Raw genomic sequence first — 17,956 nt, forward strand, 5'->3', positions numbered from 1 at the left:
TGTAGCAAATGCTTTGGGATGTCAAAATATCTAAGCAGTTGCATGCTATTTCTCTCACGGAAGTGGTGAATTAGCATGGTGAGACCTGCTGGGAGAAGTTAGATGTTTACATTTTTGCAAACAGACAAAGGAGATATAAAATGTACCTAGAAAACATCACCAATGTAGTAAATGATTTGGGCTTTGAAGCAGTTATGAAGACCTCAATATTATCACATAGACAATTACATAGACAGAGCAGAAGCCTTTCCCCACCAAAAAAAATCCTATTCCAGAAAATAACAATCCTTGAAATTCATATAAAGAATAACAGTATATTTGCATATTTATTTAAATGTTATAACAACATGAATTCTTCAGTAGCTTCTCTTTCTCAGACACAATAATTTTTCCGAATGCCTATTTTGTACTGCGATTTCTAATATGATCCATGATCTGCGTCTTTCTTCTTTTGTCTGGTGATTGCCTTTGGGGAGGGGGCTAAAGGCAGGCAGGCGGGTGGAAAGCCTCTGGGAAATCTCTTGCTCCCATTCCCACCCATGTTTTTTCAGAAAAAAGCAGGCAAGGAAACCTCATGCTGCTGAATCTTGGGGTGCTGGGAGGCAAATGTGGAACATGAGCTAGGTACTTTCCCTGTCCTTTCACATATTAAATTCTCTCTCTCATTGGTGAGCCCCAGCTGTATGTGCAGAACTGTAGTTCAAATATATAGAGAAACATGTGGGGTCCATATGCGCTGGTTTACAGTCTTCAAAAGCAAGAATTACAAAGATGGAAGATCAGCTCCAGTGTTCCCTTAACAGAGCATTAGTTGAGATCTTCTTTTGTAGTCTCTGTGAGATATACAAAGAAAATAAGACACAATAGCCTGAGACTTTGCAGGACCATACCCCCCAAAAGACATTTATTATCATGTCTGTGATAGCTTTGGGTCTTAACAGGCAATCAGAAAGTATGCACACACTCGCTGTTTTAATTGGAACTGTTCCTTTGCACCAAGCAGATATGCACAAGAATAGCTAAAGATGAACTCTTGGCATCCTTGTTCCTCATTCATCCGGAGGCCCTCCCAGCTGCAAATACTTCTACAAACACAAATCATTATCCCAAGATCTGTGCAGAGCAGCAGCATCCAAAAGAAAAACTGTCCTGAGGTTCATGCAGGGTTAATCATTTCCAAAAGCATTCCTTTTCTATGGGGTTTCACCCGCCAACATTTATAACAGTGATTTAAAACATAAGAAGGAAAATGGGAGCGGGAAGTCTTTTAATATAGTAGGTGTGCAAAGATGACATTGCATCCTATCCACATTTCTCATTATACAGGAAGAAAAGCTTCTGAGCAAGCCAATGATTAGAAAGATATCAATGGATACTGCTTAACTAGCCAACGGCATTTTTCAATTGCTGTAAATTCAATCCCTCTTGCGCTTTCTAGAATGGGCCCAAGAATAACTGCATCTCTTCCTTACCTGCACTGCAAGGAGCATTATATTCAGTAATCAAATTGTCTTCTATGTGCGTGTGAAAGAAAGAGAAAATAATAGATGAGATGAAGCCCAAAAGCACCCTCTCCAAACCCTCCTGCAGGGGGTTGTAGCTCTGCAATACCTGGGGGGTCACAGATTCTCCAGTTTTGCTGTGGGATAGTCTCAGAAACTGCAGATACTAGCTATAATTAAGTCTGCTTTAATTTGGATCCCTGCACTGAGCAGAGGTTGAACTCAATTGTCAAAATGGCCCTTCCGAGTCTTTGATTCTATCTTACATTTCATTCCTCCCAGATTTCTCAATGATACCATGGAAAGGATTAGCTGGACCATCAGCAAGTTCCTTCCTTTCCCAAAAATGTATTTCTTCAGGCTGTGGGGACCAAAACTCATTCAGAACAAACAGATATTCCTGATTAGGTTTCTATCAGTCTCAAGCTTTTGTCCTGTCTCTTGGTTTTGTTTATCACAGCTGCCTAGTGAACCTATGACAAGATAAGATAACATAGGAATTGCCCAACTCGACTGTTTATGACTCTTTGAATGTTGCTGTCTTAACAGACCAGCTGATGAATGTTGCTTTTCTTTTCATTTTAAAGCCCTTTTCATTTTTCTTAATAGCCTTCAGCAACTCAGTTAATTCTGCAGAACCTCTTCTCTAGTGTACTGGCTATCTGCTGCCTTTAGTCACCTCTGGTGATGTGTCCCTCTTCCCATCCCTTATGGAAAGCTTCAGTTTCCTATTCCATATTCACTTTTACCCAATGTTCTCCTCCCTACTGATTAACATCAAGTTAAAGATATCTGATCCTCCTTTGTCTTCCTGCACCCTCTGAAGAGAAAGTTACCAGTACAGTAGCAGAAATTACACATTGCCTGGAAGGGTCATGTTTGGCAGACATGACTTAAACCTCTCTTAATCATACTAGCATATGCTAGTATACTACCATACTACCAAATATATTTTAACAGTCATTATGAGGTACAATCAATATTGTACCAGCAGACTGTCACCTAGGTAACTTAAATCATTATTCCAGAAACTATATCCCATCAAAACATTTGTAGAGCCAGTTATCCACTTACAGTTCGGTATCTACTGTATTTTTCCCTTTCTAGTCCTTTCTAGTGGTACATAAACTATGGTTTCCACTATGCTTCTTTCAGCGGCTCCTTTCCAATCCCATGTATGCCAACTGGGTCATATTACTAATGTCATTAAAAATTCACAAATGAATCTACATTCAGAAGGCATACTGTCAGGGGCTGAACAATTTATATTGATAAATGTTAATACATGGTACACACAGTGGTAAGCGTTCATCAGAATACAGTGTACACGTAGTCAATATGGAAAGGCACAAAAGGACTGGAATAAAATCTGGGGTGTAATCAGAATTGTGGAGCTGTCTATAAATACCCTTGTTGATAAATTAAACCCATTTCTTTTACCACTGAAAGGCTTACCTGGATAATAGTAATCATAGACTTTCACTATGGCTGCCTTTAAATCCCACACTTCTGTTTCCTGCTCCACAAAGAAGCTATAGCTTTGAACATTATTATCCAGCTGGAATGGAAGAGGAGAAAACAATGCAAAAAGCTATGTTGATCCATTAGGGAATAAAAACAAAATATTAGGGTAATGTTTGTATGAGAACCATTACAAACTAGCAGATAAGCTTTGAGCTCCTCAGAATTCTAATTCTGGTCAAATATTAAGTAAAAACGAGGAAAGGGCGGTCAGTTAAGTACAGCTACTCCCTGGCCCTTTATACAATAGATAATACCCTAGATCCATGCCAGCTTTCCTTCATTCACACATGGGCTACCACCTGAATGAATACTCCAGAATGCTTTCTCCATTTCTCTCTGCATTGTGCCAAACTGAACAGAGATCTTCACAGCTCTCACCTGATCCAGGTAAATGCTTATCTTCCCAGGATCAAACTCCACCTTTTTAACCAATGGTTTCTCTAGCAGCTGTCAGAATGTAGAAAAGAAAAAAAAAAACATTGCTGTTAATCAACACTGGGATAGCCTTAGTTCAGGCTATGCAATATTTTCAGGCCCAGAAACAATTCTGGTTTTTGAGTGGGCATCCTCCAACAAGTGGGCAGGACCAGGGCAAAGAAATGGTCAGGTCAAGACAAAACTAAGAGTGATTTGATTCAGTTAATATCATTATCCCTTGAATTAATTTTGCCTTCTGTAACATTAGAAATCGCAGTCCATCAACAACTTTTGAAGGGAACTCTTAGGGACACAACACACCTGAAACTTTGCTTCTGAGCCTCAGCTTCTGCACCCCTGTTAATCTAACCATCATTAACTGGGGGGATTTACTGCCTGCTGAAAACTGACAATGCAGAAGCAATTTCTGTAAATAGAGTTGCACTTTACAATCATTCTAAAGAAAATTAATAAATCATTAGTATTTCAAGAAACAAAGGTTTAATTATATTGTATTGCATAATGGCAAAGGAGAAAAGAAGCCTAGGGATGAATGAGCAGGACCTGGCTGGGGCTGCTGACAACTATACTTCAGCAGCATCTCAGAGCCAGAGACTGCCCATCCCTGTTCCAACAAGATGAAAAGGAAAGGTCTGCATTCCAGCAGGTATTGACAGGCGATCGATTAATTCTGTAATGGCAGCTTTCATTGTGACACATTTCTGACAGCTAAAGTTATTTTAGAATAGTTTGGTTTTAGCTCTCATGGCTGTTTAAAGGTTCTTTTGTCACTGATTTTGCAGGTATCTTAAATCCATCTTCAGAACTCTAGATAACAATGCAATGAGGTGAAATTTTCAAATGAAAGTTTGAAAAACAATCCAAAATATTTTACCTCCTGTACAGATGTCTTTACAGGAATATACCCAGATATCATATTCACCTCCAACAGAACCATGTTGCTTGCTTCTCGCTGGCCTGTGTAACTGAAGAGGAAAAGGAAGGAAGTTTAAAGAACTGTCAGTATACTGAAGGGTTCAATCAGAGGTATCCCATTAGCTTCATTCATTCTTGCTAACTGTTTAGAGAGGAAACTTCCTCACAATGGAGCCTCTCCATCTTGGTGCCAGCCTGCTGCTGAGTTCAAAATAATGTTTTCCATCAGGAAAGGCAATATGAGAGCCTCCTATGAGAAGATTCTGACTCACATGGAGAAAGAGCCGGAGGGCTACATTGTGAAGAAATCAGAACTTTTTCTCTTGGGGCTTAGATTCATGGCATATTGATTTTGTATATGATAACTGCAGCAAGATTATTGTATACTCAAAAATGGAAGAATAATGAAACTCCCACAGTGGAGGAATGGACTGTGAAAATGTCAGAGTTTGACAAGATGACTCGTCTGATTTAAGAAAAAACTACAAAGACTTTTTGAAAGACTGAAAATCTTATATGGACTTTATGCTGAAACAAGAAAAAATGATTTATAGCTTTGAGGATAAAAGCAGATGCAGATTAAGTGAGGGATTGAAGGGTTTTGTATAACATCTAAGAGGGAGGGAAGATAATAAGATTGTAAACAACTGTTGTAGAGAAGGTCAGAAGTCACTCTATTTCATAACTTTAATTTCTTTCTCTTTCTTGCACTTTTTTTCTTTGTTTCTTGTTCTTGTTCTTGTTCTTTAGATTTATCTTTTACTTTATGTGAAACTTTTAATAAATATAATTTTTTAAAAAAGAGAAAAAGCCTGAGGGCTATGAGCAACCTACAAGGCCCACTGCAGGACTGCCCCCTCCCACCTGGCCATGGGGCTCTGTTCCTCCAAGGCCATTTCTGCTTTCGCTGCTGGAGAGAACACAACCTCTGTGGCAACAGGAAGGAAGAGCAACCATCTGGAGGGTATTCCACAAGTAAAATTCACTGCTTGATTTTTCTCTTCTGCAGCAAGTGCAGAGACTTGCTAGAGGGGAGAAAAAGTGGTTGGGTTATTTTTCTCTCCAGGAAGCAAGCATAGAAGCTCCAGGATTCCCCTGTAGCAGCCTCCGAGAGTTGTAACCTCACCCCGACATTGCTGGGCTCATCTCAGAGGTACAGCAAGAATGCCACGGTGGGGATAGTCACCTCTCAAAGTGATGTGCTTTCTTCCCATCTCAAGGATGGAGGAAATCATGTTTCTGGGGTGTGGGAAAAAGCTGTTAGAGAAAGTAGGAAGAACTAAGGAAAGCACAAAGCTATGAAACAAATGCTGGTAAAATGTGAGGTTTTAATTCAGCTACAACCAATGTCCATCAATGCCACTGTAATTGCAACTGAGGATCCTGCATCTAATGAGGGAACTAATGAGACTTACAGTATATTGTGAAAAATACTGTGCCATAGTATCTTTGTGGCCCTTATTTCACCATGTCTATTAGCTCAGGTATAGCTGCTTCTACTATGATTCACCAGGAACTGGTGGTTTATATGAAAAGCACAATACCTTACTTCAAGTCGGATCTCAAAATATTTCCTGGAACTCTGGGTGCATTTCTTTGGCGATGTCTCCACTATCAAAGCAAAAGCATCAGACTCTGGAGGCATCCTGTTGTATCGAAGAGTAGTCTAAGGAAGAAAAGCATGCTATTGAGTTCTAAGCTGCTGCACTTGAACAATGGCTATTCCAGAATTGGAAATCACCAAGGAATGCTATGTTGCCCAAACTAATGAATCTTCCCCCATCATTTGATTAAATTTCTTGAGACAAACTCTTCCAAGTTCCATATAACTACAACATACAGAACAGGCAAGCACAGTTGATGTCATCTTCTGGTACCAAGGTACTGAAATGCATATTGATTATATTGATTATGCCTGAATCACAAATGGTACCTGAAACATGTTACAAGGTGGAGTGGTCCAGCTAGCCACTCTTGCCATCTTGCAAAATCATCCCTATTCCATTTTCTTTCAATTCCACCCCAATTTTCAATTGCTCATTAAGAAATCCCAGGACTGTAGATCAGACTGGGAAATAAAAAAAACATCCAGAAGAAGGCAGCAGTAAACCACCTCTGTGTTGTTGCCATGAAACCAACAAGTATGTGTCCAGGTAGTCACCAGAATTAAGCTTGATTAAATCTTTATCTTTCTAGCACCACAGCACATTATTGAGTTTGTATGTGAATGAATGAATGAATGAATGAATGAATGAATGAATGAATGAATGAATGGAGAGATTATCAATTCATAGAGCAGTACATCGTGTTCATTCAACAGCAACACTAGAACTCTGCTTTATCTTAGTGACTATTGAACAAGTTCCACTTCATTTATTTTAAGGTTGTTTTTTTGGTCACACCAAAGACAAGATATGCTTTAGCACAAGAAGGGTTAGGGATATTTTTAAAAATTTCTACAGCCAGTATATTTCATTAGATATTAGCTGAGGACATTTCCTGTTGTAGGACAAGACCACCCATGCAATCATTATTTATCTTCTCAGGACTCCACAGAATCTGAAATATCACACCCAACCTCCTTCACCCTATGACTGTCTCTAAAGATAGTCACAGACTGGACCTCTTATGCTGCTCCCAGTAGAACAAAGGCTAAAGCCATTCCCAGGCTCACCTGCACATAAGCACAGCCATGCCCTGATAGCTCCACCTCGTACTGGCCAGGGATCTCTGGGAGGGAGGCCTGCTGCAGCACCAGCCGGTTCTTCTTGTTCACATGGAATTCATGCTGGAAGCCTTTGCTGGATTTCACCACCACCTTTAGGTTTTCTATCTCAACGTATGTCAAGGCTGCATACCTGGCTAAACTCTGCAGGCCAATCACAGTATCCTGGTGGCAAGTAAACAGTTTTGTTGGATACGAAGACAACATATCTTTGGAACTACATGGCAAACTTCTATCAAGATCAAGGATCTTGTCATAGAATGCAACAGATTCTGACTGGGCAATAGGTAGCTCTCAATGTTGTGAACTCCAGTTCCTTTTGTCTAGCAAGCATGAGCAAACTGTGAAGGAAGATAAGATGCTGCAAACTATGGTTTGCTATTATGGAAACAACCTCTAGGAAACACTGGCTTATACACACACTCTGCTTCTCCTCTTATGTTGTTACTCATTTCCAAAGCATGGCCTATATCTACAAGGTCTCAATTTCTGGGGAGTGGATGTGCCATAAACACCACTCCTTTTACTCATTAAGCCAAGTGAGTTGCTGCTGTTATTAATCAACAACAGAAACATACACGTTTAGCCCACATTTCCTAATTCTGCCATAGGATTAGATCTTGGAATATCATATTATTAATTTCAAATTGCTGACATTTTTTGACACTGCTTAAAAATACCACACTGTGCCAGAGAATGCACCTCAAGTCCCTTGAGCAGAAGAGCTCCAAGTGTAGCAGATTTTCTTTCCAAATGTGTCCATCTTCCTCTATTTTTAGATTCAGTGTGTTCAGATTCTGTATAATTCAGATTAAATCCTCTGCAAACCCTTTGCTCCCCCAACTTGTTTTTCTGGAATCATCTCTGCAAATGGAACCTACGAGCATCAGTGTTACCTGGGTGGAACTAAAGCCTCCATATGTATTCCGTTCTTTATTAAGGTTACCCATCATCTGAGAGGCATAATTGATATCTTCTGTGGATGCTTCTGTCATGGAAAGGCGAGCCAAGAGCACATAGGCCATTGTCTCAATATCTGGAAATAATACAAAAAGCAAAATACTGGAGTTGAATGGAAAAACAAACCACTACTGAGGGTTTGACTCCTGTAACATTCTTCCAAAGCATTTCTTGGAGCAGAAACTGTTGAGCCCCCCAAATGGTTATGTTTTTTGTTTTTCTGATGGGCTTTCTGCCTTACCAGGTAACACTATCCACCATCATTCAAGAATGATGTAACTTCATTCAGATGTATTTTCTCTATGTTCACATACAGTTGTCTTTCAGTCAGAGCCAGTGAACCACATCAGGCAGAGGAAAGAACCCGCATTAAACCTCCAATAAACTTGCATTACCATAGAACAGCCCCATGCTTATCATATATTTCTATCAGCAACATGGGAATTACTGACAGAACTCAGAAAAAATATCACTTCTGCTTAAGAATTAACCAGGTTAAGAATTAACCAGGTTAACAGAATCCATCAGAGTCACAGAAAGGTGGTTTCCCAAGCAAAGCATGGGAATGACTAACATAGAACTGTCCCTCTTACCTGTTTTGAGAACTTCCTCCTCTAAGTCTCTGAGGAGCTGTTGCCGGGTCTCTGTGTCCCCAGCCAACGTGAAGACATAAGCCAGCAAAGCCTTTGGGTAGGTACTGTTCACAGAGCTCAGGCTCCTCTTCAGGCAGAGTAAGGCGTCATCTACCATGCTCCCCTATAATCCCAAAATACCCGGTGAGGTTTCAAGCAGAAGCATAACCTATAAGGATATCCTATCCTCTGTGATCTACCCAGAGCTACCGTAATTGGGCAGAAAACCTGTCCAGTCAGGACTTGGGTTCTTCTTACCCCATCCCTGAGGTTGGCTGCTCTTCTGTAACCCCCCCAAAAGTTCCTAAATGGTTTCTTGCAACCCTCTCTCTTACATTTGCTGGCTTTGGTACCACAGGCTGGTTCCCTGACTGGAAAACCTAGATTAGTTACTTCTGGAGGCAGAAGCTGCATCAGGACTGTCCAGAAAGTCTCAGGAAGGCCCCGGGGATGGCCCAGAGCTGTGCATGAAAGTTAAAGCCGCCAAAGGGAGGACTTACATTCTTCTCTAGCTGCAGCTCCAGCAAAGAGGCAGTGACATAAGCTGTCAGAGAAAGGTGATCATCCACACCGCCCTGTGGACAAAGAGAAGAAGCCAGGGAGGAAGTCACAAGGGCCCTTTTCCTCACATTGATACCTTGATTCCCATGACTCTGCCCAGTCCTCTTTGCTAGACGGGTGTCTCTTATGCTACGGTCCCAGATCACGCCATTCCCACCTTCAGGGCATTATTGAAGAGCCTCCCCACACTTTCAAAGCAGCCGCTGGGAAGTTGGTGCTTCCCCAACCAGTGCACGGCATCCTGGATATGCTTTTCATCCACGTAGATGTAGGGCTTTGCCTGGCCGTAAGCCTTGGCCACAAACGCGGTCAGCCTGAGCAGCAGAAAAGAAAAGAAGAGGAAAATACAGAAGGAGAAGCACCTTCAGCTTCTCCACGCTCACTCGCTCGTGACCTTGCAGCTGCTGTCCCGTCAGCTGAGGGTCATGGGAAATAGCCAGAGAGCTCCTGAAAGGCGGACCCAGCAAGCATCCTCCTAATAACGTACTGGTGGTGGTGATGGTGGGGACAGACATCTCTCTACTTCAGACCGAGAGAGGCGTAAAAGGGGAAGCCCTGCTAGCAACTCAAAAGGTAACTCTCCCTCTCCTTTTGGTGAATTTAGTGGAGGGAACGTTCTGAGAAAAATGGCCGTTCCACTCGAGTCCCGTACCAAGTGTTCCCCTCTTCGTCACTCTTTCCAAAGGCGCTGTAGGAGCCATCATCGTGTTTATAAAGCAGCTGCCGCTGGTATCCTGCAGAACAAAAGGGAAAGAGCATTCTCAGTTCTATCCTGTGGCGCTCTTCAATTTAACCCAACAAGCGTCATGTTCAGACATAAAAAAAACTTCCAAGATGTAAAAATGCAGAAAGCATTTAACGTTCACTAAAAATGACTAAAGGTGGCTGGTATAAGGATGGATGGCCCTGGGATGGCAGGCAAGGTCCCAGACTAATCCAGCCCTGGATGCCACCTGGTTCTTGCAAAGCCTTGCCTCGCTCAGAAGACCTTCCAAATAAGAAAGCGATAGAAAAAGGCCCGACTCACCACTCTTCATGTGCACTATTGCCTTATTCTTTATCTCCGGAGTCGCCTGGTTGGTTTTTTCCAAGTACTGGAGTACAACAATGTTGGGAACAAACTTGACCATGTTCTGCTCACCACAGCCAAAGGGCATCTGAAGCAGATGGTCTATATTTTCTAGTGCAGCTCCCATGATATCTCCTGAATGTTAACAAAATAGAGGGAGGAAATATGACAGATATTCCTCCAAATCTAGAAAGCCTTCTTCTTCCTCCTAGGATCTGAAACACAACATCCGGGAAAGTTCTTGCAAACTAAACCAAAGATGAATTGGCCAAGCAGCCATGGGGACACTACACAAAGCCATGGAGCAGCTGCTCAGATGCTGTACCTCAGTGGGTCAGCCCCACTGCAGATGCTTGACTAGGGATGTTTTTAAAGCAAGTCTTTGCCCAATGGCCAAGACTGCCCAACTTCTATATGCCTAAGAGCCCAAGGCACTGTGCCGCATTCCTGCTTCAATAGCCCTCCTTTCAAATGTTCAGCGAAACGTGTGGAGGTCAAGCGCTAAGCCTGCCACCATGAGTCTGTTCCCTCTCTGCCAAAGAAGACATCTTTCCTCACCGATGACAGATATGGTGGCCCGCCCAGAATCCTGCACAACCGCTTCTGGCATTGTTAGGCCAACTTCCTCAGATGCTGGATCTCCTGGAGGGGTTATATGTGTGAATAAAAACCTGGAATTAGGATAGCTACAAAAACAACCCAGTTGCGGTAACTTTTATTGCACAAAACATTTTTGCAAGTGCCCAGAAGATTCCTTATCTATCAAACAAGTGGTCGTGGAGGACACAATCAACTCATTTTTCCATTGGGGACCTGAGTGTGATAGGTAGCGCCTAAGGCTGCCCTGCATAAAGACTGAAGCAGGAATCTCCTAGCTGAAGAACACACTCTGCCTTTTCACCTGCCGCTCCTTCCATCTCTTCTGTAGCGGGTGGACACATCGCTGTGTCACCTTCTTATAGCAGAGCTACTTCGCAGAGAACGGGCAACCGGAAAAACATGCTGATCTGTGACCTCTGGGGACCCATCACAAGCCCAGCAATGCTGAGCAAGAGGCCCGGCCCAGCCATACCTGAAGAGCACAGGAATGTGTTCTGGGTCTCTTCTTCAAGGACACCTTTTGGCTGTAGGAGAAAAAAGGAGTTATGGGTTATTTGGCGGTGGGTTTTTGGAGGACTTTCTCAATGGCAAGACTTTGACTGAGCCCACTTTCTTTGGCTGAAGAAGAGCAGCCATCCACCTCGCCTTGGCCTTGGCAACACAAAGGCTCTGCAAAATTCAGCAGCCATTGACGCTGAAAGAAAATATCCCAGCATCAGCCCCTTCTGGAATGTTGGTTAGTGCCAACTGATATCCGCCCTGACCTTGACGAGTAATGATTTTATCACTGTGTCTGACCGGCCACGCGTGGGAGTGACAGAGATCTTGTTGCCACACAACTCTTGGGTCTCCTCGGCCTCACTGCTCACTGAGATGTTCACGTGCCCTACGAGAAGGCAAAAGTGATGGAGAGCAGCTAGTTACAGACTTTCAGCCACCACTTGACTGTGAATAAAAATCCCCGCTCTTTCCTTTTTGCCCAAAACCCATTCCATAAGCCCTCCCACCACAAATGGATGCTGCGGATGCGATGCCAAGGCGACCTCTGTATCTCTTCACAGATGGAGCTGGATGCAGATCTGAGTGCAGAGGGGTCGAATGATTAGAGATACGGGCTACATTCATGACTCTGTCCTCAACCTGGATCCCACCAGCTTTAACAGATGTTTCGAAGGGACAATATCTTGGTTGGAAAGAAAACCCATCCCCGCACCTGCCCTCCAAAGCTCCAGTGTTGCTTCTGCTGAGTGCTTTTGTTGACAGGCATCTGGAAAACTAAAGGGATGCTCTTGGAAGATTCAACCTACAGACCTCCCCACTCCTTTATCCCTCTGCCTCAGCCTCAGTCTTACCCAGCTGCACGGCTGTCACATTCCAGGAGAAGACTTTGGCCTCCTCAGCGCACAGGCAGGTGGTGAACTGGCAGTCTGGACATGGTTTCACCTCCACCTCCTGAGACTCCAGCAAGGTCGTTCTCACCTGGATGGGAACAAGAAGGAAGCAACACAAGATGGGCCAGGCAGCTGGGCTTAGGCAAAGGACAACTACTGAGGGGAAGGCACACTATGAGCTCATGGAAGGATCTATGCTGACCACCAATGCCTGTGCCTGGGGCCACCTGAGCTTACACATGCAGGATGGGATAATATGGAACAACGCCCAATAGAACTTCATGACCATGAAGGAGACTATTTTTTGCCAGCTCAGATTGGCAGGAACCCTCTGGAGAATTTTGCCTTGCAAGTGTCTGAAAGTACCTCATGCATTTCCTCTGCCCATGGTTGGTGGGGAAGAAACGTGGGCCGCTAGGAGTCTATCATCTGTCAGGTACAGGAAGGAATACACAGCTTCTGTCTGCAGTCTTGGTCTCCATTTCTAACTTGTCTAAAGCACATCGTGAATTTCCTCCTCCTCCTTTTCTTTTCTAATGATAAAGATTTCTGAACTGTCCTAAATGGGGTCTCACCTGGATACAGTCCTTGAGGAAGTTAAAGACGGTGACCTTTATCTGGAAAGTCTCTCCACGGATTACAGAATATGGCAGTGTCAGATCAAGAAAGAAGGGCTGGAAAACCCTGATCGTGGTTAATCGGGAGAGTCCAAAGCCTATGTCCGCCAAACAGAATGCATTTGCATTCCACTCTGTGATTGTGTCTGGAACAGTGACTGAGTGAACTGCTTTCCCTTCCTCACTGCAAAACAGGAAGAGAGTTGATGCTTCAGTGACCAGATCAAAGCAAAGCAAAGGTTGTGCTGGCAAAACCAGCTGTTGGCCAATTGAATCAGTATATAAGACCAGTTAGTCAGAGGGACATGCAAAGAGCATGATTTGCACCAAATGACTTATTCTACTGCAGTTTCAGCCAGAATGGCTTGACTGGAAATTTCTTTTGTAAATAATCAGTATGTTAAGCCTTTATATTTGTGTGACTGTTTTTAATTAAGTGAATGTTTTCTTTCAACTCACAGTAGCTTAAAGTTTTATTTTTAACTAATAGCAGTCCCAAATGGATCAGGAGTGTGCATTGGGGAAGGGGATTCCCCTGACATTTGCTCTTTGAATCCGGATTAAAGCTCTCTGTAGCAGTGTACTCCCTACTAGTGCAAACTGCAGCTGGAGAGGGACAGATTCAAGGCAAGTCCAGAATGAAGAGGAAGGTGAATTTCTGATTCTTTGCCAGCAGTCTAAATGTAGATCTCTTCCCCACTTCCAGAAGGGTTGTTATACATTATTATTGCCACAAATAACATGTATAATGAATATTCTGCCTAGTTTGGCTTTTAGAGAGCATTATCTGTCATAACTCTGGCCAAACACCCATGTTAAAGTGTTATCCATGAGTTCTTAAGCCAACAGAAATGTGCCATCTTAATTGCTGAGACTTATTCTGACACAGTAATGAGGCCAGTGGCTTGTACTGTCCTAGTTGTAATGTAGAAGAAGTTAAAGAAATTGATTGGTAGATTCCCCTGGCTTTTTCCCTCCCACTAAGCACCACCTGCCAGTGAGAGAATAGCCACCAATCACTCTTCCTAACCTAGCGTGGAGAAGTGTTGGACATGCGTAGCCTTTTATAGCCAAGTTGCCCAGTTAATAAGTTGTAGGCACAGAGTCAAGCTATTTCTGAACACAGGTTTAGTGCTCTTCTAAAGAGAGCTAAACCCACATTCAAAAACAATCTGTCTGACAGATCACATGCATGAAGGAGGGGGGCAGAGTGAAATAGGAGGAAGCAATCAGTAATGAGCAAGTGCCATCCTTGACTGATGTTATAAGGAAATGAAAATGCTGGCAGTGAGTGGTTGTGGCTGGGAGTAGACAAGCAGCCAGAATGGAACAGACAAATTGACACCACCTGCCACTTATCCACAAAGTAATAAAAACAATAAAAGAATGGTCATGTGAAACACATTGTTGGCAGAAGCAGCAGAAACCTGTACTGCACACAACGGTGCAACCAGCAACACAGCTGGCAGAAACAGACTCTCTCTCTCTCCTGGTTTAAATCAATGTTCTGTTCAACATAGAACTAACACACTTGCAAAAGAGTGCTAGTTCTGTTTTTTGAACACACCCTAGCACTGTTTCTTGAATACTGAACACAAGGTATAACCCTATGGTTGTGTTTCTAAGGACCCATGTAAGACTTCAGGAGCACTTGAGAAAGCACCTATCAGGCACGGCATGAGTAGATGCTTCTGGAGAAGCCAGGCTCCAATCTCTTCTGCAGCCTAAGCCAAAATGGCCATGGGGTGCAGTAATCAATGATGGGGGCCAAAGGGGAATGGCCAGAACAGCCTAAAATGGCCAGAAGAAGCTGGGTAGATCCCATCACTAACCAGGCCAGCAATCATATTGTTGATGAAATGCGCTAGGACAAAAACTGCCAAGGGAAGAGGGAAAACATTACATTAAAACTGGTAGAATTAAAGACGGCTTTAAACTACCTCAGCTATGGGCTGGGCATGAGACAAAAACAATATCACAAAGATGTGGCTTAAAAAAGGTTACTGGGATTTGTTTGTGCCAGTTAGGCGGAATTAAGGGCGAGCCCCATTTACTATATAAAGAAGTATTTTCTTCTGTCAGTCCTGAATCTCCTTGCGTTTAGTTTCACTGGATGACCTTAAGTTTGTATATTGTGAGAGAGAAAGAAAAATCCTCTACCCACATTATCTATGGCAGGCATGTGTTCCGTACTGCTCCAGGTGATTTGATCAGAGTGTTGTCTCTTATCTTTCCTGGACTGTTTAAAAAAAGTATTTCCTGGGCCAGTTTACAAGCAGGAATCAGCCGTGGCATGGTGGGTTTACACTGGGTGGGGAAATGTAGTGCTGGAGCAAGACAGTAGTTATTTAAGAGCACAAGGCTCAGGGGAAAAGATCCAATCTGCATTTAACTGCTATCGATGAAAGATCAGAAAAGGAGGACCAGGACTGCTGCAAGGAACCTCTCTAAAAAGTACGTATCTATTAGCTGTCGCCTTCTAAAGACACACACGCATCTCCAATCCCATCTGAGTTGGTGTGCTTCTTTGGGGATTGAAGTTTTAGTCTTGGTCTTAAAGCTGCGTATTAAGGGGAGTGGTCAGAGACAAGAAAAAGTATGTATGTGCTAGTATCTGGTCATATGAAACTTTCCAAGTTTATTTAAACATGCAAACAAAATTTTGCGTTGATTTGGTTGATTTTCTGAATTTTTATGTATACAGTCTATACGTGCCTTTGCTGATGCTGCGCTTCAGGGTGCATTTAAAAAACTAAAAGACGACTTCCATTAGTTTAATTGTTGGCTATGTGCACAGCCTGGCCAAATAACAGCAGTGGGAGGGATGATGGTTCTTTTGTTTTGCTGTTCTTATGTTATTGAACAGATTCAGTGTTGGGAAATACTAAAAAATAAAAATAAAAATGCAGCAATGGAAATGCAATAGTACTTGTTTGGCTAGGCTGATGATCGTTGCTTAACTGAAGAGTGTCGATGAGAGAGTTAACTCTGTCCTCTTTGCGAAAGGTTTGGTGCCTGAGGGCAAGAGTTTTCTTTTCTGCTAAGTTAGAGCTACTGGGATTTATTATATTTTCTATTTTTAAAAAATTCCTTTTGTCTATCTTTCTGCAAGCTAAGTAGTAGCATCTGCCTATTTGTTTGCCCTTGGAGTAAAAAATAAGGGAACAAGGGTGTCATACATTGTTTTGTATAATTAGAACGTTTAGTCTTTTAAATTATGTTGTCAGAACACAGAGATTATTTCAAGGGCTGATGTCTGATTTGGTAAAGCTTTTTTCTTTACTGGATAGTATACTGTACTTTGTAATTCTACTGGGTCCTTAACATTCTCTATTGTACAAAAACATTGTCAACTACAGAATAACCTAACAACAAGAACTGAAAAAAGGAAGGGGCAATAAAAGAAATTGTTATGTTTTATTTATTTATTAAATTTCTCTCCGCCCATCTCCCCCCAATGGGGGACTCTGGGTGATTCACACAAAACATTAAAACCATAAATATATATAAATACATAAAACATAAAAAAGTATACAAAACATTACCAAAAAAGAAGAAGAAAGTCCAAGAGGATGATGGTTCTGGGGCTGAAGACAGCAGGCCTCTACGGGGCTAGCCACCCCCACGCTTGAGGCCTTCCCTCCCCGCCCCAGGCCCAGTGGCAGAGCCAGGTCTTCAAAGCCCTCCGGAAGGCCAGGAGTGAGGGGGCCAATCGCACCTCCGGGGGCAGGATGCTCCAAAGGGCGGGATGCACGTTTAGAATGTAATACATGTTTAGAAAATACATGCGGCTGTAATTGATGAGTTCTACAAAGCTGGAAATTATAAATCCTCTCAACTGACCAGCAACTGAAAGATTTTATAGAGGTAGCCATATGAAATATCTTAGTGAAATGAGTGAAGGATAAAAAGGAAGAAGAGAAGGTAAGAACATATTCCTTCCTATATCAACTATATCTGAGAACATTTTTCACTATATGCAGATTTCTGCCCCCTTCTAATTATTCTCTCTTTTGTTTCCAGCAAAAAACACAGAGGGATATATAATCATTTCTAAAGTTCATTTATTTACAATCTGTAGCATGTTTTACGTTGTCAGGAACAAAACTGTGACATATGGAAAATAATTTTGCCTTGCTTCTTAAACTGCAATACGCTGACAGTAATTAATACCCCTGCCACTGAAATACAAGGCAGATGAGATCACTACAATTACAGGTAGTCCTCACTTACCAACAGTAATTGGGACCAGAAACTCCATCGCTAAGCCACACAGTCCTAAGGCGCAATGGCAGGTGACCACGCCAGTTTACAATGACAGTTCTAGCAGGCCCTGTTGCCATCGTTAGGCGAATCCTGCATGGTCGCAGCATCCCACGGTCATATGATCTCCATTTGCAACCTCCTGCTGGCTTTTCCATTGACTTTGCTTGTCAGAAGCCGGCGGTGAAGGTTGCAAATGGCAATCATGTGACCATGGGACAATGCAACACTGTAATTGTAAGCTGGTTGCTGAGTGCTCAAATCGCAATCACATGATTGCAGGGACACTGTGATGGCCGCAACTATGAGGACCCATTGTATGTGCCCCTCATTCAGTGTCATCATAACTTCGAACGGTCGCTGAATGAGTGGACATTAAACAAGGACTACTTATATGAGAATATTTCTTTTCCTCCTGAACAAAGCTTGGAATTCACTTACTTGACAGGTACTAAATCCCAAATCCAGTTTTCTGGAAAGCGTGTCCTGGGTTTGGTTTTTGTATCCTGCTTAGGTTTTGTGGCAGTGATATCATGAGATATTTCCTCAGTATCTTCAGCAACTAAAGTACCTGAAACAACTGATGTACACAAAGTTAGAAATATGTTAAGTAAAAATGGATCTGTGACAACTAAGGCTAGGCTTCCAAAATACATGATGGGACCAACTACAGCCTTCTTGAGAGCTAAGGCAGAACATCTAGCAATCTGTCTCAAGTGGTAGGAGGTGATGTGAACAGCAAGTTTCATTTGGCTGAGG

The 17,956-nt window shown here is 42.6% G+C and overlaps 1 protein-coding gene across 1 annotated transcript in view; it reads right to left on the bottom strand.

Annotated features, from left to right (window-relative positions):
- Positions 1 to 300: 300 nt before the first annotated feature.
- The window catches only part of LOC112540856 (alpha-2-macroglobulin-like protein 1), a 48,740-nt gene continuing 31,084 nt past the window's right edge, over positions 301 to 17,956 (bottom strand). Inside the window, exons 19-37 of the mRNA XM_088137572.1 lie at positions 17,639 to 17,777; positions 12,893 to 13,118; positions 12,279 to 12,405; positions 11,691 to 11,812; positions 11,399 to 11,450; positions 10,885 to 10,968; positions 10,285 to 10,461; positions 9,910 to 9,991; positions 9,415 to 9,571; positions 9,197 to 9,271; positions 8,658 to 8,820; positions 8,001 to 8,140; positions 7,054 to 7,269; positions 5,924 to 6,045; positions 4,339 to 4,429; positions 3,405 to 3,473; positions 2,958 to 3,060; positions 1,473 to 1,514; positions 301 to 833 (exon numbers count right to left, since the gene is read on the bottom strand). Coding sequence (XP_087993698.1) covers positions 808 to 833; positions 1,473 to 1,514; positions 2,958 to 3,060; positions 3,405 to 3,473; positions 4,339 to 4,429; positions 5,924 to 6,045; positions 7,054 to 7,269; positions 8,001 to 8,140; positions 8,658 to 8,820; positions 9,197 to 9,271; positions 9,415 to 9,571; positions 9,910 to 9,991; positions 10,285 to 10,461; positions 10,885 to 10,968; positions 11,399 to 11,450; positions 11,691 to 11,812; positions 12,279 to 12,405; positions 12,893 to 13,118; positions 17,639 to 17,777 — 2,213 coding nt within the window. The 3' untranslated portion in view covers positions 301 to 807. The remainder of the gene's footprint in view (positions 834 to 1,472; positions 1,515 to 2,957; positions 3,061 to 3,404; positions 3,474 to 4,338; positions 4,430 to 5,923; positions 6,046 to 7,053; positions 7,270 to 8,000; positions 8,141 to 8,657; positions 8,821 to 9,196; positions 9,272 to 9,414; positions 9,572 to 9,909; positions 9,992 to 10,284; positions 10,462 to 10,884; positions 10,969 to 11,398; positions 11,451 to 11,690; positions 11,813 to 12,278; positions 12,406 to 12,892; positions 13,119 to 17,638; positions 17,778 to 17,956) is intronic.

The sequence above is a fragment of the Python bivittatus genome, unplaced genomic scaffold, assembly GCF_059951505.1.
Source record: "Python bivittatus isolate LINGU-HERP-01145 unplaced genomic scaffold, Pbiv_v1 ctg000220_np1212, whole genome shotgun sequence".
Taxonomy (NCBI): Eukaryota; Metazoa; Chordata; class Lepidosauria; order Squamata; family Pythonidae; genus Python; species Python bivittatus.